This window comes from Grampus griseus, assembly GCF_964374135.1.
Source record: "Grampus griseus genome assembly, chromosome: 11".
NCBI classification, from domain to species: domain Eukaryota; kingdom Metazoa; phylum Chordata; class Mammalia; order Artiodactyla; family Delphinidae; genus Grampus; species Grampus griseus.
This window is the reverse complement of record NC_139005.1, coordinates 92,383,869-92,399,867: the sequence shown is the minus strand read 5'-3', so window position 1 is coordinate 92,399,867 and position 15,999 is coordinate 92,383,869. Positions and strand designations below refer to the sequence as shown.

The following is a 15,999-nucleotide window of genomic DNA, read 5'->3' as shown; positions in this document are numbered from 1 at the left end:
GCTCCTGGCGCCCAGTTCAGCGCTGCTTCTGGGTTCACATGCCCTCGAGATCTGGGAGGAGGCTGGGAAGCTGGGCTGGAGGGAGGCCAGGAGGATGCTCTGGGCTGAGTGGGCTGGGCCGGGGTGAGGAGGCTTCTGCCTGTTTGTTCTGGGTACCAGGAGATGCGGATGGAGAAACACCCTGGCAGAAGGGACCAAAGTCCTCATTTATGGCCTTGGAGGAGTTAATGTGTAATATTCTAGGATATAAGCTGGGCTGTGTGGTGAGACCCTGAGCCCAGATCTCCGGGAGTCACCGAGAGCTGCCGTGAGGAGCTGCCACCATGTCGGTGAGGATGCTGGCTCCCCACTGCCCACCTCCTCCAACCCTCTGCCTCTTCGCCTGAGTGGGGGTGGGGTGGATGCTGGCAGAAGAGCATCGCTGCCCCTCCAGCCTCCGTTTCCTCATCTGTATACTGAGGAAGTTGGACAGATCACCTCCACAGCCCACCCCCTTTTTAAAAAAATATTTATTTACTTGGCTGCGCCGGGTCTCAGTTGCTGCACGCGCGGGATTTTTAGCTGTGGGCAGGTGGGATCTGTTCCCCAACCAGGGATTGAACCAGGTCCCCTGCATTGGTAGTGTAGAGTCTTAACCATTGGACCACCAGGGAAGTCCCTCCACAGCCCTTTAGCACCAAGGTCCTCTGCTCCCTCCACCACCGTTCTTAACCTGTTTCTTTCCCCCTCTAGCCTCAGTTTTCTCATCAGTAATTTTCTTTTTTTTCTTTTTTTGCCTATCCCCCTCAGCTTCTGGGATCTTATTTCCCCGACCAGGGATCAAACCCGGGGCCCCCTGCAGTGGAAGCGCTGGAGTCCTAACCTCTGGACCGCCAGGGAACTCCCTCTCATTAGAAATATGAATCGTGGCAATACTGCTAACATCTATAGACATCTTTAACCTCTTAAAGATGAAGAACTGAGACTTGAAGATTAACTTGCCCGATATCACAAGCTGTACATTGCAGGGGTGGGGGTTCTTTGAGGCCCCTCGCTAATTCTTTTATTGCAAACCCTGCTCTGCCATAGCCTCCTGTGTGGCCTTGGACAAGGTACTTTGACAAGGTCCCCTCCCTGAGCCTCAGTCTCCCATATTTGGGGAATTGGATCACAGATGGCATCTTCTGAGGATGGTATATTGGTTTCCTGAGGCTGCCTTAACAAATTGATTGTCTCGCAGTTTTGGAGGCTTGGGGTCTGAAATCCAGGTGTTGACAGGGACGTGCTCTCTCTGAAGGCTCTAGGGGAGGATTCTTTCACGTCTTTTCCAGCTTCTGTTGGTTGCCGGCAATCTGTGGCCATCCCTGGCTTGTAGCTGTGTCCCTCCAAACTCTGCCTCCGTCTTCACACGGTCTTTTCTGTGTGTCTGTGTTTCTGGGTCCAAATTTCCCTCTTCTTATAAGGACACCAGTCGTATTGGATTTAGGGCCCACCCTCAGCCACTATGACCTCACCTCAACTTGGCCCTATTTCCAAATAGGTCTCATTCACTGGCTCCGAGGAGACATGGTTTCCCGGGAGACAATATTCAAGTCAGCACAGGTGGGATGCAGGGTGTGGATGTGACTGGAGGGTCCAGCATGGATGGCATGGTGCTCTCCCCACCCTCTGCCTCCCAGGGAGGACCTTTGTGCCCAGAGACTTTCCCTCCTTTCTCCTACCCCTGGTCATCTCATCCCTCCCTTTTTTTCCTCCTTCCTCAGAGACTACCTAGTCCAAACCTCTTATATTAAAGATGGGGGAACCGAGGTTCGGAAGGCGGCACAGCTGGCCCCTAGTCACTTGGCCAGCTAGGGACAGAGCTGGCACTAGATCCCGACCCCTGACACCTGCCCCCACCCCGACCCCAGCTTTGCCTCCCTGTCTCTCTCTGGGCTTCAGGCTTTGTTAAGCAGCGGGGTCAGGCCCCCTCCCATGGGCATTCCTGTTTGTCCAGATACACCCCGAGCCCGGCTTTTCTCATGCCCCTGCCCTGCAGCAGCCTTGGGCTCTCGGGTTCTTCTGTTTGAGCCGGGCAGCCAGCAGGATGTACAGGGGCAGCGGGGGTGCTTCTCCCCATCCCAGTCCCACCCTGACTGTCCCAGGGTCCTGGTGGGTGGCGCATGCAACTAGGAGGAGACAGGAGAGTCCTCACGCCATCTGGTGGGGACTGTGCGTGCCGCAGGGCACACAGCTGTGAGGGTCTGCTTGGCGGCAGGGCGCCCATGTTCTCCTTTGGGACGGACTGGATAACCTCTCTAAGGAAGGCATTCTCTGTCTATCTGTGAGAGGCTGAAGGAGAATTTTAATCCAGTCTGGCCGGTGATCCAGCTGTTAACCCTAAGCGCCCATCTGAGGAGTTAGGTCTCCTGCCTCCGAATCCCACTTTCTCGAAGGCAGGGGGATTTCCCCCCACCCAGGGGACGTCTGGCCACGTCTGGAGACATTTTTGGTCATCACAACTTGGGGAGAGGGTGCTACTGGCACCGGGTGGATAGAGACCAGGGTTGCTGCTCTACCACCTACAGCACACAGGACAGACCCACAAGAGTGATCCAGCCCCAATGTCCAGGGTGCCGAGGCTGGGAAACCCTGCTCTGAGGCATCGTAGGGTCTGACGTGCTGTGATGCTCCACTCTCCTGGGCTTGGCAAGGTCTCTTTCAGGCCTTCCTTTTTAAAAAAATTTGTTTTATTTATTTAAGCTGCGTTGGGTCTTCATTGCTGCATGCGGGCTTTCTCTACTTGCGGCGAGCGGGGGTTACTCTTCATTGTGGTGCGTGGGCTTCTCATTGCGGTGGCTTCTCCCGTTGCAGAGCACAGGCTCCAGGCGTGCAGGCTCAGTAGCTGTGGTGCACGGGCTTAGTTGCTCTGCGGCACGTGGGATCTTCCTGGACCAGGGCTCGAACCCCGTGTCCCCTGCATTGGCAGGCGGATTCTTAACCACTGCGCCACCAGGGAAGCCCTCAGGCCTTCCTTTTAAAAGGCACTGCCTCCAGGAGAACTGGGCAACCCTACCCCTGTGCCAGCAGGGGAATATTGATCCTCCCCCCACGGACACCGCCCTTGACTTTCAGCAAAGCGCCCTGGTCCCACGAGTTGGTTCAGGGCTTCCCAGGTGTGCTCCCTCCAGGAAAAAAAAAAAAAAAAATCAGTGAACAGAAATCCCACAATGTAAACGTGTTCTCCCATAAAGTGTTCTAAATATTTGGTGGCTGCTATATCCTGTCTGGCCCAACCACACACCCTCCAACCATGGATGTGAAAACTGGACATTTTCTCAGGCTGGGATAACGAGCTTTGAAAACCCAGCTTCGAGAGCCTCCCTCTAACCGTAGTAAAGTTGTGGGAACCCCTGCTATATGGAAATTCAGACAGTGCCAAGGTCGATGGAAAAATAGGAAGCAGATGGATACCGTAGTAGCAATAAACAAGCACGATGACCACAGTCCCTTGATGTGCTTTTAGCCCGTGCCCTACTTGTGGGCTTCACAAACGTGAGCTCTCATCCTCCCAACCAGCTCAACGGAGGCGCTGTTAACCTCAGGGCCTCCAACAGCATCTGTCACACAGTGGACGCTCGGCAACTGGTTCTGAGTGAATGAATCAAATCAGCCCATTTCATAGATGAGGAAAGTGAGGTAGGGAGAGGGATTTTGATGGACATGTTCAGACATGTGACTTGTGGAGCTTTATAGATTCTTCGTTTGGGATGGGCCTAGACCTGCCTGTGATACAGTCATTTTCTGTCAGTAAAATGACTCCAAGTTCGTGCAAGAACTAAGCATATCCTTGTTTGGGGGGTTTTGCAGAGGGTGCTGTGCGTCATCACTTGAACACGTTTGGGGACAGTGAGGTGGGCAGTAGTCATTCTACCCATGTCATAGATGGGCAAACTGAGGTTCCCTCAGCTGGGCCCTATGTCTCCAGATCTGGCTGTTCTTCAGGCCGCAGTGGATGAGAGTGAAGCAAAATGGGCAAGAGAGGGGCTCCGGGAAGCTCTGATCTGAGCACTCTGGCTCTTTCCCTTCCCAGCTCCGTGCTCTCATGTGGGCAGAGGGAGACTGAGGCCTGGGGCCAGGTCGGGATGGGATGATGCTGGTGAATGGGCTTCAGCAGCAGAAGAGCGCTGGGCACGTGTGTGAGTGATTTGTGTGGGTTGTTTCTCTGTTGGTGCAGGGGAAATTTGAGATTATGAACATGGACATGAAGGTGGGGACAACCCTGAAGATCAAGGGCAAGATCGCAGACTGTGCTGATGGGTGAGCCAGTGGGGGGCAGGTGAGGCAGGACATGCTGATGGGTGAGCCAGTGGGTGGGAGGGGGAGGCAGGACTTGCTGATGGGTGAGCCAGTGGGGGGCAGGTGAGGCAGGACATGCTGATGGGTGAGCCAGTGGGGGGAGGGGGAGGCAGGACATGCTGATGGGTGAGCCAGTGGGGGGAGGGGGAGGCAGGACATGCTGATGGGTGAGCCAGTGGGTGGGAGGGGGAGGCAGGACATGCTGATGGGTGAGCCAGTGGAGGGGAGGGGAGGCAGGACATGCTGATGGGTGAGCCAGTGGGGGGAGGGGGAGGCAGGACATACTGATGGGTGAGCCAGTGGGTGGGAGGGGGAGGCAGGACATGCTGATGGGTGAGCCAGTGGGGGGAGGGGGAGGCAGGACAGCCTGATGGGTGAGCCAGTGGGGGGAGGGGGAGGCAGGACATGCTGATGGGTGAGCCAGTGGAGGGGAGGGGAGGCAGGACATGCTGATGGGTGAGCCAGTGGAGGGGAGGGGAGGCAGGACATGCTGATGGGTGAGCCAGTGGGGGGGAGGGGAGGCAGGACATGCTGATGGGTGAGCCAGTGGGGGGAGGGGGAGGCAGGACATGCTGATGGGTGAGCCAGTGGGGGGCGGGTGAGGCAGGACATGCTGATGGGTGAGCCAGTGGGGGGAGGGGGAGGCAGGACATGCTGATGGGTGAGCCAGTGGGGGGGGAGGGTGAGGCAGGAGGGGGAGGGGGGCTGCCCACAGACCTGGAGCAGGCTGGGAAGGGCAGCCTTGTGAAACGGTCGGACAAGGAGCGTGACCTCAGACCAGGGGCCTTTTGTACACTCTTGCACGCTCTCACCCCCTCCCACACCCCTGCTGGCTCCTCTTCTGTTAGGGCTGCTTTCACATCTGAGGCTTCAGAATCCACAGCGGCTGCCATGTGCTCAGTTTCCTTGGCCCCCAACAGACGCTGAAGGGGCAAGTGAGAAATCCCGGAAGCTCTGCCCAGTCCTCTGCGAGTCAGGTGCCTCTACTGAAGGCCCAAACCCCCGGGGAACCACCCTCTTGACCCAGCTGAAGGGTCAGAGGCCGGCCTTTCACACGCATTATACTAGCGACAGCCGCCAGGGGCCGCCAAGTGGTCTTGTTTGCCTTCTCTCCGTTAGAACCAGAGGCATTTCTCCGCCTCAGGTGTTACAGCTCAGCGTTGGCCTCTCCTGTGTGCAGGACAATGTCAGCATTTCTTGGGACCGATCTCCATCAACTTTTGGTTGGGGAAGGGCAGACAGACGCATTGTGTAGGAGCCAAGAGAAAATCACCCCTTTCTCCTGCGTGGGTCCCTAAGGGTTGCAGAAATGTGGGATACCTCTGGTCTGAGACGTCCCAATGAAGGCACCCCATGACTCAGAACATCCCACTCTCAGGGACCCTGAAGGTCTATCTAACTCAGGCCCCTGTAGTGATCTTTTCAAGAGATCACACAACTCCTGATTGCATACCTCTAATGACAGGGAGCTCACCACTTTAGGTGTCCAACTATTTATGGCCAAACTTAATGGGTCTTCAGAGAGTTGAGAACAGCAATTCTTTCCCCCAGGATAGACACCTTCATTTCCTCAAATGTCACTATTAGTTACCCTCTTGTCAGGAACCTTAGTCTGTGCTCTAAATGGAATGTGATACTCCAGTGCCAAGTCTGATCAAGTTGTCACCTCCCTTGTTTTAAGGCACAGACCTTGATTAACACAACCTTTGGTGATTCTTCCAGTTTGTGGTCAGCCCTGCGCCCCAAGCTGCTTTAGCCAGGGCTGGCCCCTTATTCTCACCTGTTACTCCTTCCCCTGCAGCTTTGTGATTAATCTGGGCCAGGGGACAGATAAACTGAACCTGCATTTCAACCCACGTTTCGATGAATCCACCATCGTCTGCAACACATGGGATGACAACTGCTGGGGGCAGGAGCAACGGGACAGTCACATGTGCTTCACACCGGGATCAGAGGTCAAGGTGAGGTCAAAGGCAGAAGGGGCCTGAGGAGGATATCAAGGAGAGAGCCCAGATGGTAGGGCACCCTGGCCCACCAGGCACTGCCGTGGCCCCTTTCCAGGGTGCTCCTGCCTCCCTGATGCCTTCCCTCCCACTGCAGCTCCTCGTGACCTTCGAGAACAACGAATTCAAGGTGAAGATGCCAGACGGGCACCAGTTGACCTTTCCCAACAGGCTGGGCCACAACCACTTGAGATACCTGAGTGTGCAGGGCGGGTTCAGCATCTCCTCCTTCAAGCTAGACTGAGGGCAGCACCTCGCCAGAACGCAAGACCCCGGAGCGGATTCCGGCTCCTGACACCCAGCTACCTCCAGTCACGCGGGATCAGCCGCCCTTGGGTCCCCCGCTTCCCATCTGCTGTTCCTAACCCTCTGCGCTCATCCCCCAAGGCTAAGAACCAACAAAAGAATCCACCTTTATAGAGTCTTTCCGTGGTAGGAACTGTGGTGCTTTCCACTATCTTAATGCTCCCAGCATCCTCATGATACAGATGAGGAAACTGAGGCATAAGGTCCTTGGACTGCCACATGGGGGTTGGGATGTGCTCCCGAACACCTCTAAGCCACCAGTCCTGCCTGCTTGTCCCCTTTTATCACCAGGGCAAGTGCCAAGCTGCCCTGTGGGATTATGGTTCCAGGCACCTGGGCTCGGGGCTGTTCCCGGAACTATAGATAAGGGCTCCCACCTGGGCCTCTTATCGCAGGGCTATTCATTCCGGCCTAATTACTCATTACCCAATGCCTCGGCCCTTCCCCTCACCGGGGCCCCCTGGGGGAGTCCTTGGCTTTCCAAACCCAGTGCTTAGGGGACTCAAGCAGGTGGCGCTGACATTGTCCTCCCAGGTCCTCAAGCATCTCGCAGGACACCTTTTATCAAAAAAGCCTTTTTTAATCAGGACCCACAGGCAGGTCTGGGGTGCACGGGAAAGTGGGATTCCCCCACTGTGAGGTCACACCTGACTTTTCTCTGAGGCTTCTGGGACAAGTGGGGTGGCGGGGGGAATGTCGGGGAAGCAGCCTTAGCAAGGGCTGGGGCTCTCAGAAAGGCAGTGGGGACCCTGCTGGGGGCAACTCCAGGATGAGCTGGGGCAGGCGGTCCCTTTGGGAGAGGGGACAAAGGCTCTATGTGCTATGCTCCCCACCCCCACCCAGCAAGGGCAGCTTTCCCAGCACAAAGGCTGCACTGTGAGGCGAGGCCCTCCAGCTGGTGGGGATGGCCTGGGGTGGCGGGTGGGCCCGAGCAATGGCTACTGGGTCCAGAGTGGCAGTGGGGGGAGGCAGGGCGGCCCAGCACGGCCCATGGGAACACGCAGGTCCCAGGACAAGCCTGGTCTCCTCTGGCCTCCCTCCCATGTCTGTCCTGCAGGGGTGTGGAGGGGTCTGGGGACAACTTGGGTTTTCTCCCATCTTTCGTTGGCGGGACCCAGCTGTCAGGTGAGGGGCTGGCTCTGCGCCCGGGGGGTTCATAGGCGGTGCCCCGAGGCTGGCTGGGGTCCTGAGCCCATGCCCAGCCGCTCACACCGTGACCTCGTCATCCTCCTCAGCTTCAGCAAACTTGAAGGTGTTGGCTTGCACCGTGCTGGGCACGGAGGCCCTGCTGCCTGCCTGCGGTGGCCCCCACCCTTCGTCCAGGCTCTCCCAAGAGGCCCGAGCCTGGGGCAGCGCCTCGACCAGCTCGCGCCGAGCACCCATCTCAGCGTAGTGGCAGCTGCTTTGGCTGCCACCACGGCCTGCTCCCCAGTGCCTGCCGGGGCCCACGCCAGCAGGCGCACAGGGACGCTCCCCTACTGGGCTGGCCCTCGCCTCGGCCGTTGGGCCCAACCCCAGGGTTACCCCATTGGGGCACTGTCCACGGGGTGGGGGGCTTGAGGCAGGGGTCGGGGGGTTTGCAGCAGGGGCTGGGGCATTTGCAGCAGGGGCTGGGGCTGGGGTCTCGGCTGCAGAGCCTTCTGAGAGGCTCATGACCCCCAGCAGCTCACTGAGGAGAGAGGGCCCAAGGTCGAGGTCCAGGCGGAAGGACAGGAGGGAGTCAGAGCGGCGAAGCTCAGGCTCAGAGGGGAAGGAGCTATCACGGTCTCGGTCACGAGGCTTTTCTGGGCGAGGCAGGCGAGAGATGGTGCAGAACCCGGAGTCCAGGCCTAGAAGAGAAATAGGGACCAGGGTCATAGCTGGGGTCCCTAACCAGGAACTGGGGAGGGGAAAGCCAGGACCAACTCCAGCTTGCTCTGTGGCCTTTGGCAAGCCACTCCCCGATCTGGCCTCAGTTTTCCCCATCTTCCCAATACAGTGAGCCCCGTAGTCTCTTGTGTGATCCTCCTGTCAACCCTGGGAATTTACATAATCCTCATTCCCATTTTGCAGATGAAGAAAGTGAGGTTCAGTTTGGGACGAGGGGAAGGGCTACCTCAGGGCCACAGAGTTTGATGGGCTGAAGTCAAGCCTGGAGCTCAAATCTCCTGACTCTCAGTCCCAGCTGCGAACTTGTATGACCCCTGGTTCCCTGCCATGAACCTATAGCATACGGGCTGGTGTGTGGGCACAGGGATGGAACCAGCACCCAGAGTCTGACTACATAGAAATCAAGACCCAAAGGACAGGCAAATGCCCTCCAAAGGTCCTCTGTCCCAGCCCCTGGCTCCAGGACTACCAGGACTGAGATATAGTGGTGGGACTGTGGACCAGCCCTCAGTGAGGTTCTAAGCATCACCCCTGGAGACGGAGCACCGGGGGCAAAACTGCAGGGCAGGAAATGGCCACCAGGTGGCAGCAGGGGCCCCGGTTCCCAGGTGAGCTGTCCAGAGGGGGAGCCAAGGTTACACCTGCCACTCCCCACCCTGGCAGGAAGGGCCTCTGGCTTCTGTCCACGCGAGTGGTTTTCCAAATTTGCCAAGTTACAGGAACCTTTGTTCACATAACGACACAGCGACAGCTCCTGTGTCCTGAGCACCTACTATGTGCCAAATTCTGGGCCACACTGAATATGTGTATCATCTCACTGAATCTTAGCAGTGACCCTGAGGGGCCCATTATACAGGCCAGGACTTGACTTAACAGCAGTCAGTTGGATCACTGGGAATCAGGCAGAACCAGAATTTGAATCCAGAGCCCTGGCTCTCTGCCTCTCCACTATATCATTCTGACACAAGGGAGCTGCTTCCATTGAAGTGGGCAGCCAGGCCAAGAGCCTGGGTGTGGGGTGGGGCAGCTCAGGGGCAGGTAGAACTCAAACCCCATCTCCTCACCTCTTAACCTCAGTGTTTTGGGGAGTGAGCAGGTTCCCACCCTGTGACCCCCCCCACACCCGCTCCATCCATGATTTGGGGTTTGGGCCTGACCTCCACGGAGGCTGAAATGCTGTGGGGAAAAGAGCTCACTTGGAGTCTTTCCTGAACCATCAAACCCCCTGGGACTCAGCCTCTGGAAAATAGGCAGATAGCCCAGGCCCTCACCGTAACTGGAGTGGCCATCTGTGGAGGTGGCAGGGCTGCGGTCGAAGCTGAGCTTGCCCACCACGAGGCTGTCGTAGGCGGCCTGGTTGAGCTGAGGCAGGGAGATGGCGTTCTTGATGATGGGGGAGATGGCGGGTGGAGCAGGTGAAGGCGCAGGTGGGGAAGCCATCCTCCGGGGCGGTGCCCCTACCCTCCGCACCAGCTGCAGCTTCTTGGCCAGGAAGCTGCGGGGCGAGCGGTGGGTGCCCCGTGAGCTGCCACCGTGGTTGCTGAGGAAGGAGGTGTCGCCGAAGACGTCCCCGCCACGGCCCACATGCATGGTGTGGCGGAAGTCCCCGAGTGGGGGGCTGATCATGTCCGCAGTCAGCCGCCTCTTCCCCTGTGAGCTGGACACCCAGCCCACGGGTGAGAGCTTGCCCAGGTTCATGGCCGGGGCTCCTCCGGCCCCCTGGGGGCCCGGCATCGGCTCTGGCTGTTCACAGCTGCTGGTCCATGCCCACGGCGGGGTCTGGGGAGGGCGCTGGGCTGGGCTAAGGGTCCGCTTCTCAGCTCCCTCCTTCTCAGTGAAAGGGGGCGGATGGAGCCTGCGCCCCTGCTCTCCTAAGGTGCTGCCCCCAAATACTGAGGCTATGGGAAGTCCATGGCTTGTCTGTCCCTGAGGCCTGGCTCCTAGCCCTGTGGAAGCAGCTGTAGGTGTTCTGTCCAGGAACACAGAAAGCACCAGACGTGCCTCAAATGCGGACAGCCCCTCTCCTGCCCAGGGGTGGAGACCTAAAAGAAAGGAAAGTAGTGGTAGGCCTGGGGGCATCCTGGGTCCAAATAATAACAGCTAAAGAGAACAAATGGGGACTCCCTGGTGGTCCAGTGGTTAAGACTCTGCGCTTCCACTGCAGGAAGCGCAGGTTCCCTCCCTGGTTGGGGAGCTAAGATCCCCGAATGCTTCGTGGTGCGAGCAAAAAGTAAAAAAAAAAAAAAAAAAAGAACAAATGATGGGGAACATGGAGAAAATGCTGAGCAGACCCACAAAGGAGGACACATCGCATATTTCCACGTACAGAAAATGTAAGAACAGGCAAAACAAAACAATGTGATGGAAATCAGAATTGTGGTTGCCTTTGAACAGGTATAGACTGGGAGGGGACACAAAAAATTCATCGAGCTGCACACTTAAGCTGTGTGTAGGTAAAAAGTATGAGTGGTCGTTATACGGCGCCCACTGGTGAAGCACCTACTGAGCGCCAATGGCTTAAGTTCATCACTCATTTAACCCAGACAACAGCCCTGAGGGAGGCTCTATAGAGAGAGGAGAAACTGAGGCACAAAGAAGTGAAGGGACTTGCCCGACGCCACACAGTAGGCAATGGTGAAGCAGGGCTCCCAACCCCAGAGCCCTTGAACTCCAAGGGCCTCCTGCTGGTGGGTTGAGTAAGTCACCTCCCTTCTTGTTGGGTTGTCTTCCAGCAAGGCCAGGAGGGAGGAGGTGCCCAATGAAGGTTTTGTGAACTGCTGTGTAAACAGCAGAACCCTTCGCCTTCTAGATGCTTCCTGGAAAAAGGATCCTGTGGTCAAAAGTGGTTTTTCCAGATGCCTACTACATGCCTGAGCATATTCAAGGCTCTGAGAAGGCTCGCAGGAAAGAACATTATCATAGTTTTGACAAAAGCCTTGTCACCGGGGAACAAGTTTTGGAAAAACCTCAGCTGGTGCCAAAAGCTATTTCTTGCCTACTCCCTGCCCTCCTGATCTCTCCCCCACTTTCTTCCTCAGTCCCAGTCTTCCCTAAGCTTCTCTTGGTCCGACGCTACCCCTTCTAGTATCATAGAAAGTGTAGGCTGGAGGACACCTATGAGCCTATGTTCCCACATTTGGTTTTCCTGTGGCCCAGAGAGGCCAAGCTTGCTCAAGGTCACATCAAGAGAGCTGGTAGAGGGCTTCCCTGGTGGCGCAGTGGTTGAGAGTCCGCCTGCCGATGCAGAGGACACGGGTTCGTGCCCCGGTCCGGGAAGATCCCACATGCCATGGAGTGGCTGGGCGCGTGAGCCATGGCCGCTGAGCCTGCGCGTCCGGAGCCTGTGCTCCGCAACGGGAGAGGCCACAACAGTGAGAGGCCCGCGTACCGCAAAAAAAAAAAAAAAAAAAGAGCCGGTAGAGACGTCAACTCAGAGCCTTTGACTCACGTAGCCTTTACTGGCCCGTGGAGCCCAGTCTTGTCTCTCCAGATCACAACACACTCTGAGGCTGGGGCCACTGCCTGGATTTTCCCTCCTCCCTCCGTCCCAGCACTCAGCTTGGGCTCTGCAGGCGGCCAAGTGCCAAATCAATACCAGTTTAATCACAGGAGTTCTTTGTGATACCTTCATGCCAAAGGTTCACCCCTTGTCACCTTCCGAGTGAGGGTAGGTGGAGGATTCAGTGGCCTCACAGTGTGACCTTGGGCAAGTCATTTATCTCCACAGGCCCGGCACCTGAGCTGATAGACTGATAGACGTTGATAATGATTCTTAACAAGAACACCTAGATCTGAGTGTCAACTTAAAAAAAAATTTTTTGCTGCCACCTCCAAGCGTAAAAACCTCAATTCTGCCCTTCAAATGTTATTTGAAATTCAAAATAGGTTAAATAACAAGATAAAAACAAAGGAGGCAATAAAACAAAGCTTGCTTTGTTTTCTGACTACATTCTCTTCCCTTCCCACCATCTGATCCTCTCCCAACCCTAACTCCTCCCCCCGGGGGGCGGTTCTGAATCATCCCTTTCCCTGGCACCCCAGGCACCAAGAAGTCCTTGTGGAATGTTTGCTGAAGTTATGAAGCGCTCTGCATTTGGCCAGCCACTGCATGATGTCATCTGATTCTCCAACAGCCCCGAAAAGCTGGAGGGTTGGCCCATTTTACAGGAAGAGCCGCGGCTTGGAGAGAAGGAACTTGGCCAAGGTCACATGGCAGGTACCTGCCATGCGCCAGGTTTCCCTGCTCTGCTGAGATGAGGATTAAATCTCTGGAGGAGGGGGGGAGGGTGTCATCCTGAAATGTCATGAAGAGGGGTCACTGTGCCTGCCATGGGGCCACACCCACCTCTCCCCAGCCCCCAATTCCCTGGCTTCTAGAAGCAGCCCCTCCTTTCTCAGCAAAAGGGGCTCCAGCCCCCACCCAACACCCATGGCCACTTTGACTTGTGAGACCAGCTTCTGCCCCAATCTTGTGATGCCCCCACCTCCCAAATATCTCTGGGCACCTCCAAAAGATCTCTACCCCACCCACTGCTGTAGAAAGACCTGCGGCATTGTGGAGCCGAGGGCAGGGCACTGCTACTGGGGACCTGTTTTCCCACGTGGAAAACAAGAACTGCATCGAAGCTGGTCCTCTCGCAGGAGAGTTTTAAGAGTGGAAGATGCTGTCAATTAAACCCTTGGCTCCTGAAGCAGGGCTGGGTTTCAAAGCCAACATTCTGACACTAACATCTCTCATTCTGGGGACCCTTGATGGCAGCCCGCTTGGCACTTGACTCTGACCACTAGGTATTGCTGGTGGTTAGGGGTGCCCCACCTGGCCCTGGAGTAAGCAGGGCTCCGGCTGTCCAGGAACATGGCCTATCTCCCCTCACCTGTCCAGGAATACTACCTGCTAATGCTCACAAATACCCATTTTACAGATGGAAAAAATGAGGCACAGAAAGGGAACTGACTTGCCCCAAGTCAGAGAACAAAAAAAAGTGGTGTGGCTGGGAACCTCCCCAGGAGTCGACCAACATCAACAGTAAATGCCAGGGGAGTGGGCGAAGACTCCAGGGGTGTGGGGAAGAGTTGTTGGGGTCCGGGCAGGTGCCCAGCCGCTGAGTACAGAAGGGCAGGCCTGGGAGGCAGGAGACTCAGCTCTGCAGATTCGGTGTCTGTGACCTGGGCTAGAGTGGTCACCGTGCAGCCTCAGTGTCGCATGTTTACCCTACAGAGGACAGTCAGGCCTGGGTACTTGGTAGGTGCTTGCTCAATAGCGGTGGTGACCACGAGGACAAGATTTGGGGCCGGAAGCAGGGACCATGCGTTAGGGAAGGCCAGCAGGGGCCGCTGTGGAGGCACCTGTGGTTGGAGGAACCAAGGTGGGGGGAGGGGGAGAGGCAAGGCTGAGTCGGGTGTGGGGGCCGCGGCACCCTAGCGTTCACCTGGGGGTCACCCGCAGGCCCCTAGCGGGCACTACCTCTCATCCTGGAGGCCACTCCCTGCACATAGCCCCCCTGTCGCAAGTGTCCCGCTGGGTAACACCACCCCTGCCAATCCGCAGCGGGACCCTGTCTCTGTTAGGGCTGCTCTGGCCTCTGGAACAAGGGGTTAACTCCCTGGGGGCTGCCTTCTTCTGGTTCTCAGAGTCCAGCCACTTCAAGACGCGGAAACTGAGGCCAGAAAGAGCGTAGCAAGCTGTCCACAGTGGCAGCGGAGACCCCGTTCTCAGGACGTCAAGGGGGATAGTAGTAGGAGGGAGCACCTTGGGCCACAGGGGAGGAAGAAGGAAGAGGGGGAGAGTCTTCTTGCCCAGACACCCCAAGTTAGAGCCGAATCAGCCTTTGGCTCGGCGAGGCTGACTGGCTTCCGGCAGGGTCTCCCCAAGTCCTCGGTTCCAGTCCCTGCGCCGCGTTTCGTGCGGCTGTGGCTTCCGGGCCAGTCCTTTCACCAGTCTGAGCCTCAGTTTCCCGATCCAGAAAATGGGCTTCAAACTTCTCGAGTCTTGCCTGTCTCGGCAAGAATAGAATAGTCTCGAGGGCAGTCGGGATTGGAAGTCCCAGGAAAGATTTTGGCCAGAAAACATTCCCTCTGGGAGGTACGGGGTTAGAATGTGGAGGGTCGCTCCGCCGGTAAGGGGGCAGCCGGCTGCCTTGGCCCGAGGGGAACCGGACGGGATGACCTCATCCGCTGCTCCGGCCTGGAATGCGGCGGTTGGGGAGGGGGCAGGGTGCCTGGACCATCTCCCCAGCGGTCCCCCCCACTTCCCGCTCTCCGCGCCGGCCTCGACAAGGGGCCAGACATTCCGACACATAGCCCCCTCCCCGTTCCTTCCCTTCCTTTCCCAGGGCAGGAAGGAGCCTAGACTGCCCTCGACTCGCCCCCTCCTCCCGCAACCCGCTTTACCTTCCAATTCTCTGCCCCACTCTTCCCGCCGGGAACATTGCAAAACAACCCGAAAACTTGGAGCGTCCCGTTGCCGCTCCCGCGGCCAGCGCTCCGGGCCTGCCTGTTGTCACCCGGGGCGACGTTGGCAGGCTGGCCCCCCTCCCCCGCTCCTTGAGCCTAGCGGAGGTGCCAAGTCCCCGCGGCGCCGCGATCCCCCTGCCGGTGTCCACGCCCACCCCGGGCTCGACGACCCGCGGGCCAGCTCGCAGTTACCTTCTCTCCGCGAGCCGCAGGAGCTGGGGGCGAAGGGCGGACGCGTCGGCAGCGCGTCCCGGCGCGCAGCCCGGGCGAGTGGCTGGGCCGGTCTGCGCCGCCCTGGCCGCGGGCTCCGCGGGCTGGATCCGGGGGCGGGGGCGGGGTGTGGGCCCGCTCCCTCCTCCCGCCTCTCCCCTCCCGTTTGCGGGCGGGGCCGGGCCCCCGTCCCGGGCACCGATCACGCCGCCCCGAGCGGCGGCGGCGAAAGCTGGAGGGGGAGCGGCGGGGACGTCCGGTCAGGCTTTTGCCTGCTGCCTGGGGCAGGGGGAGCCGGGGAACGTGCGGGTTGCCCGGGCGAGGTGACTCGGTCCTCGGATCCCAAGCCCTCTTCCACCGTCTCCCTGCGTGGCCTTGGGACGCCCTGACCTGGTAACTCTCGCTGCTGGGCTCTTCAGCCGCTCCCTGCGGGAGTTTGGGGAACAGGGAAGCCGGATCTCAGAGGCCTTGAATGCCAGAGTCCTGCTTAGACCTTAAATTCTACAAGCTGGGATACCCACCCTTACTCCTAACCCCCCTTTCCTTTTTGCTCCAGTACAGGCCCCCGCGGGTACCAGGACACAGACATGAGCCAGACTGGGGTGCAGGCCACTGGTAGAGCGGTGTGTTGTGTGGTCAGGGCTGTGGACCTTGGAACTCAACAGCCTGGCTTCCTATTCTGTTCTGGTCACTGCTTATCCTTTCTGTGCCTTGCTTTTCCCATCTGTAAAATGGCATAATAGCAGCAGGCATCAGATGTTATGTTGTTAAGTGTCCTCTGCTGTGTCAGCACCTAGGAATCTTGCTGAACAATTACATGAGGTCGCGCCTCAGATAGATG

The 15,999-nt window shown here is 57.7% G+C and overlaps 2 protein-coding genes across 2 annotated transcripts; one reads left to right on the top strand and one right to left on the bottom strand.

The window, feature by feature from the left end:
- Positions 1 to 254: 254 nt before the first annotated feature.
- On the top strand, positions 255 to 6,710 carry LGALS2 (galectin 2). Its single transcript, XM_082666499.1, has 4 exons — positions 255 to 329; positions 4,196 to 4,278; positions 6,119 to 6,278; positions 6,418 to 6,710. The coding sequence occupies exons 1-4, from the start codon at positions 324 to 326 to the stop codon at positions 6,562 to 6,564; spliced, it is 396 nt and encodes a 131-aa protein (XP_082522625.1). The 5' UTR covers positions 255 to 323; the 3' UTR covers positions 6,565 to 6,710.
- A 494-nt stretch (positions 6,711 to 7,204) lies between these two features.
- CDC42EP1 (CDC42 effector protein 1) lies at positions 7,205 to 15,254 on the bottom strand. The gene is made up of 3 exons (XM_082666416.1): positions 15,141 to 15,254; positions 9,767 to 10,537; positions 7,205 to 8,455 (listed from the first exon to the last, which is right to left on the bottom strand). Exons 2-3 carry the CDS (start codon positions 10,227 to 10,229, stop codon positions 7,833 to 7,835), a joined length of 1,086 nt encoding a protein of 361 aa, XP_082522542.1. The 5' UTR covers positions 10,230 to 10,537; positions 15,141 to 15,254; the 3' UTR covers positions 7,205 to 7,832.
- Positions 15,255 to 15,999: the final 745 nt, after the last annotated feature.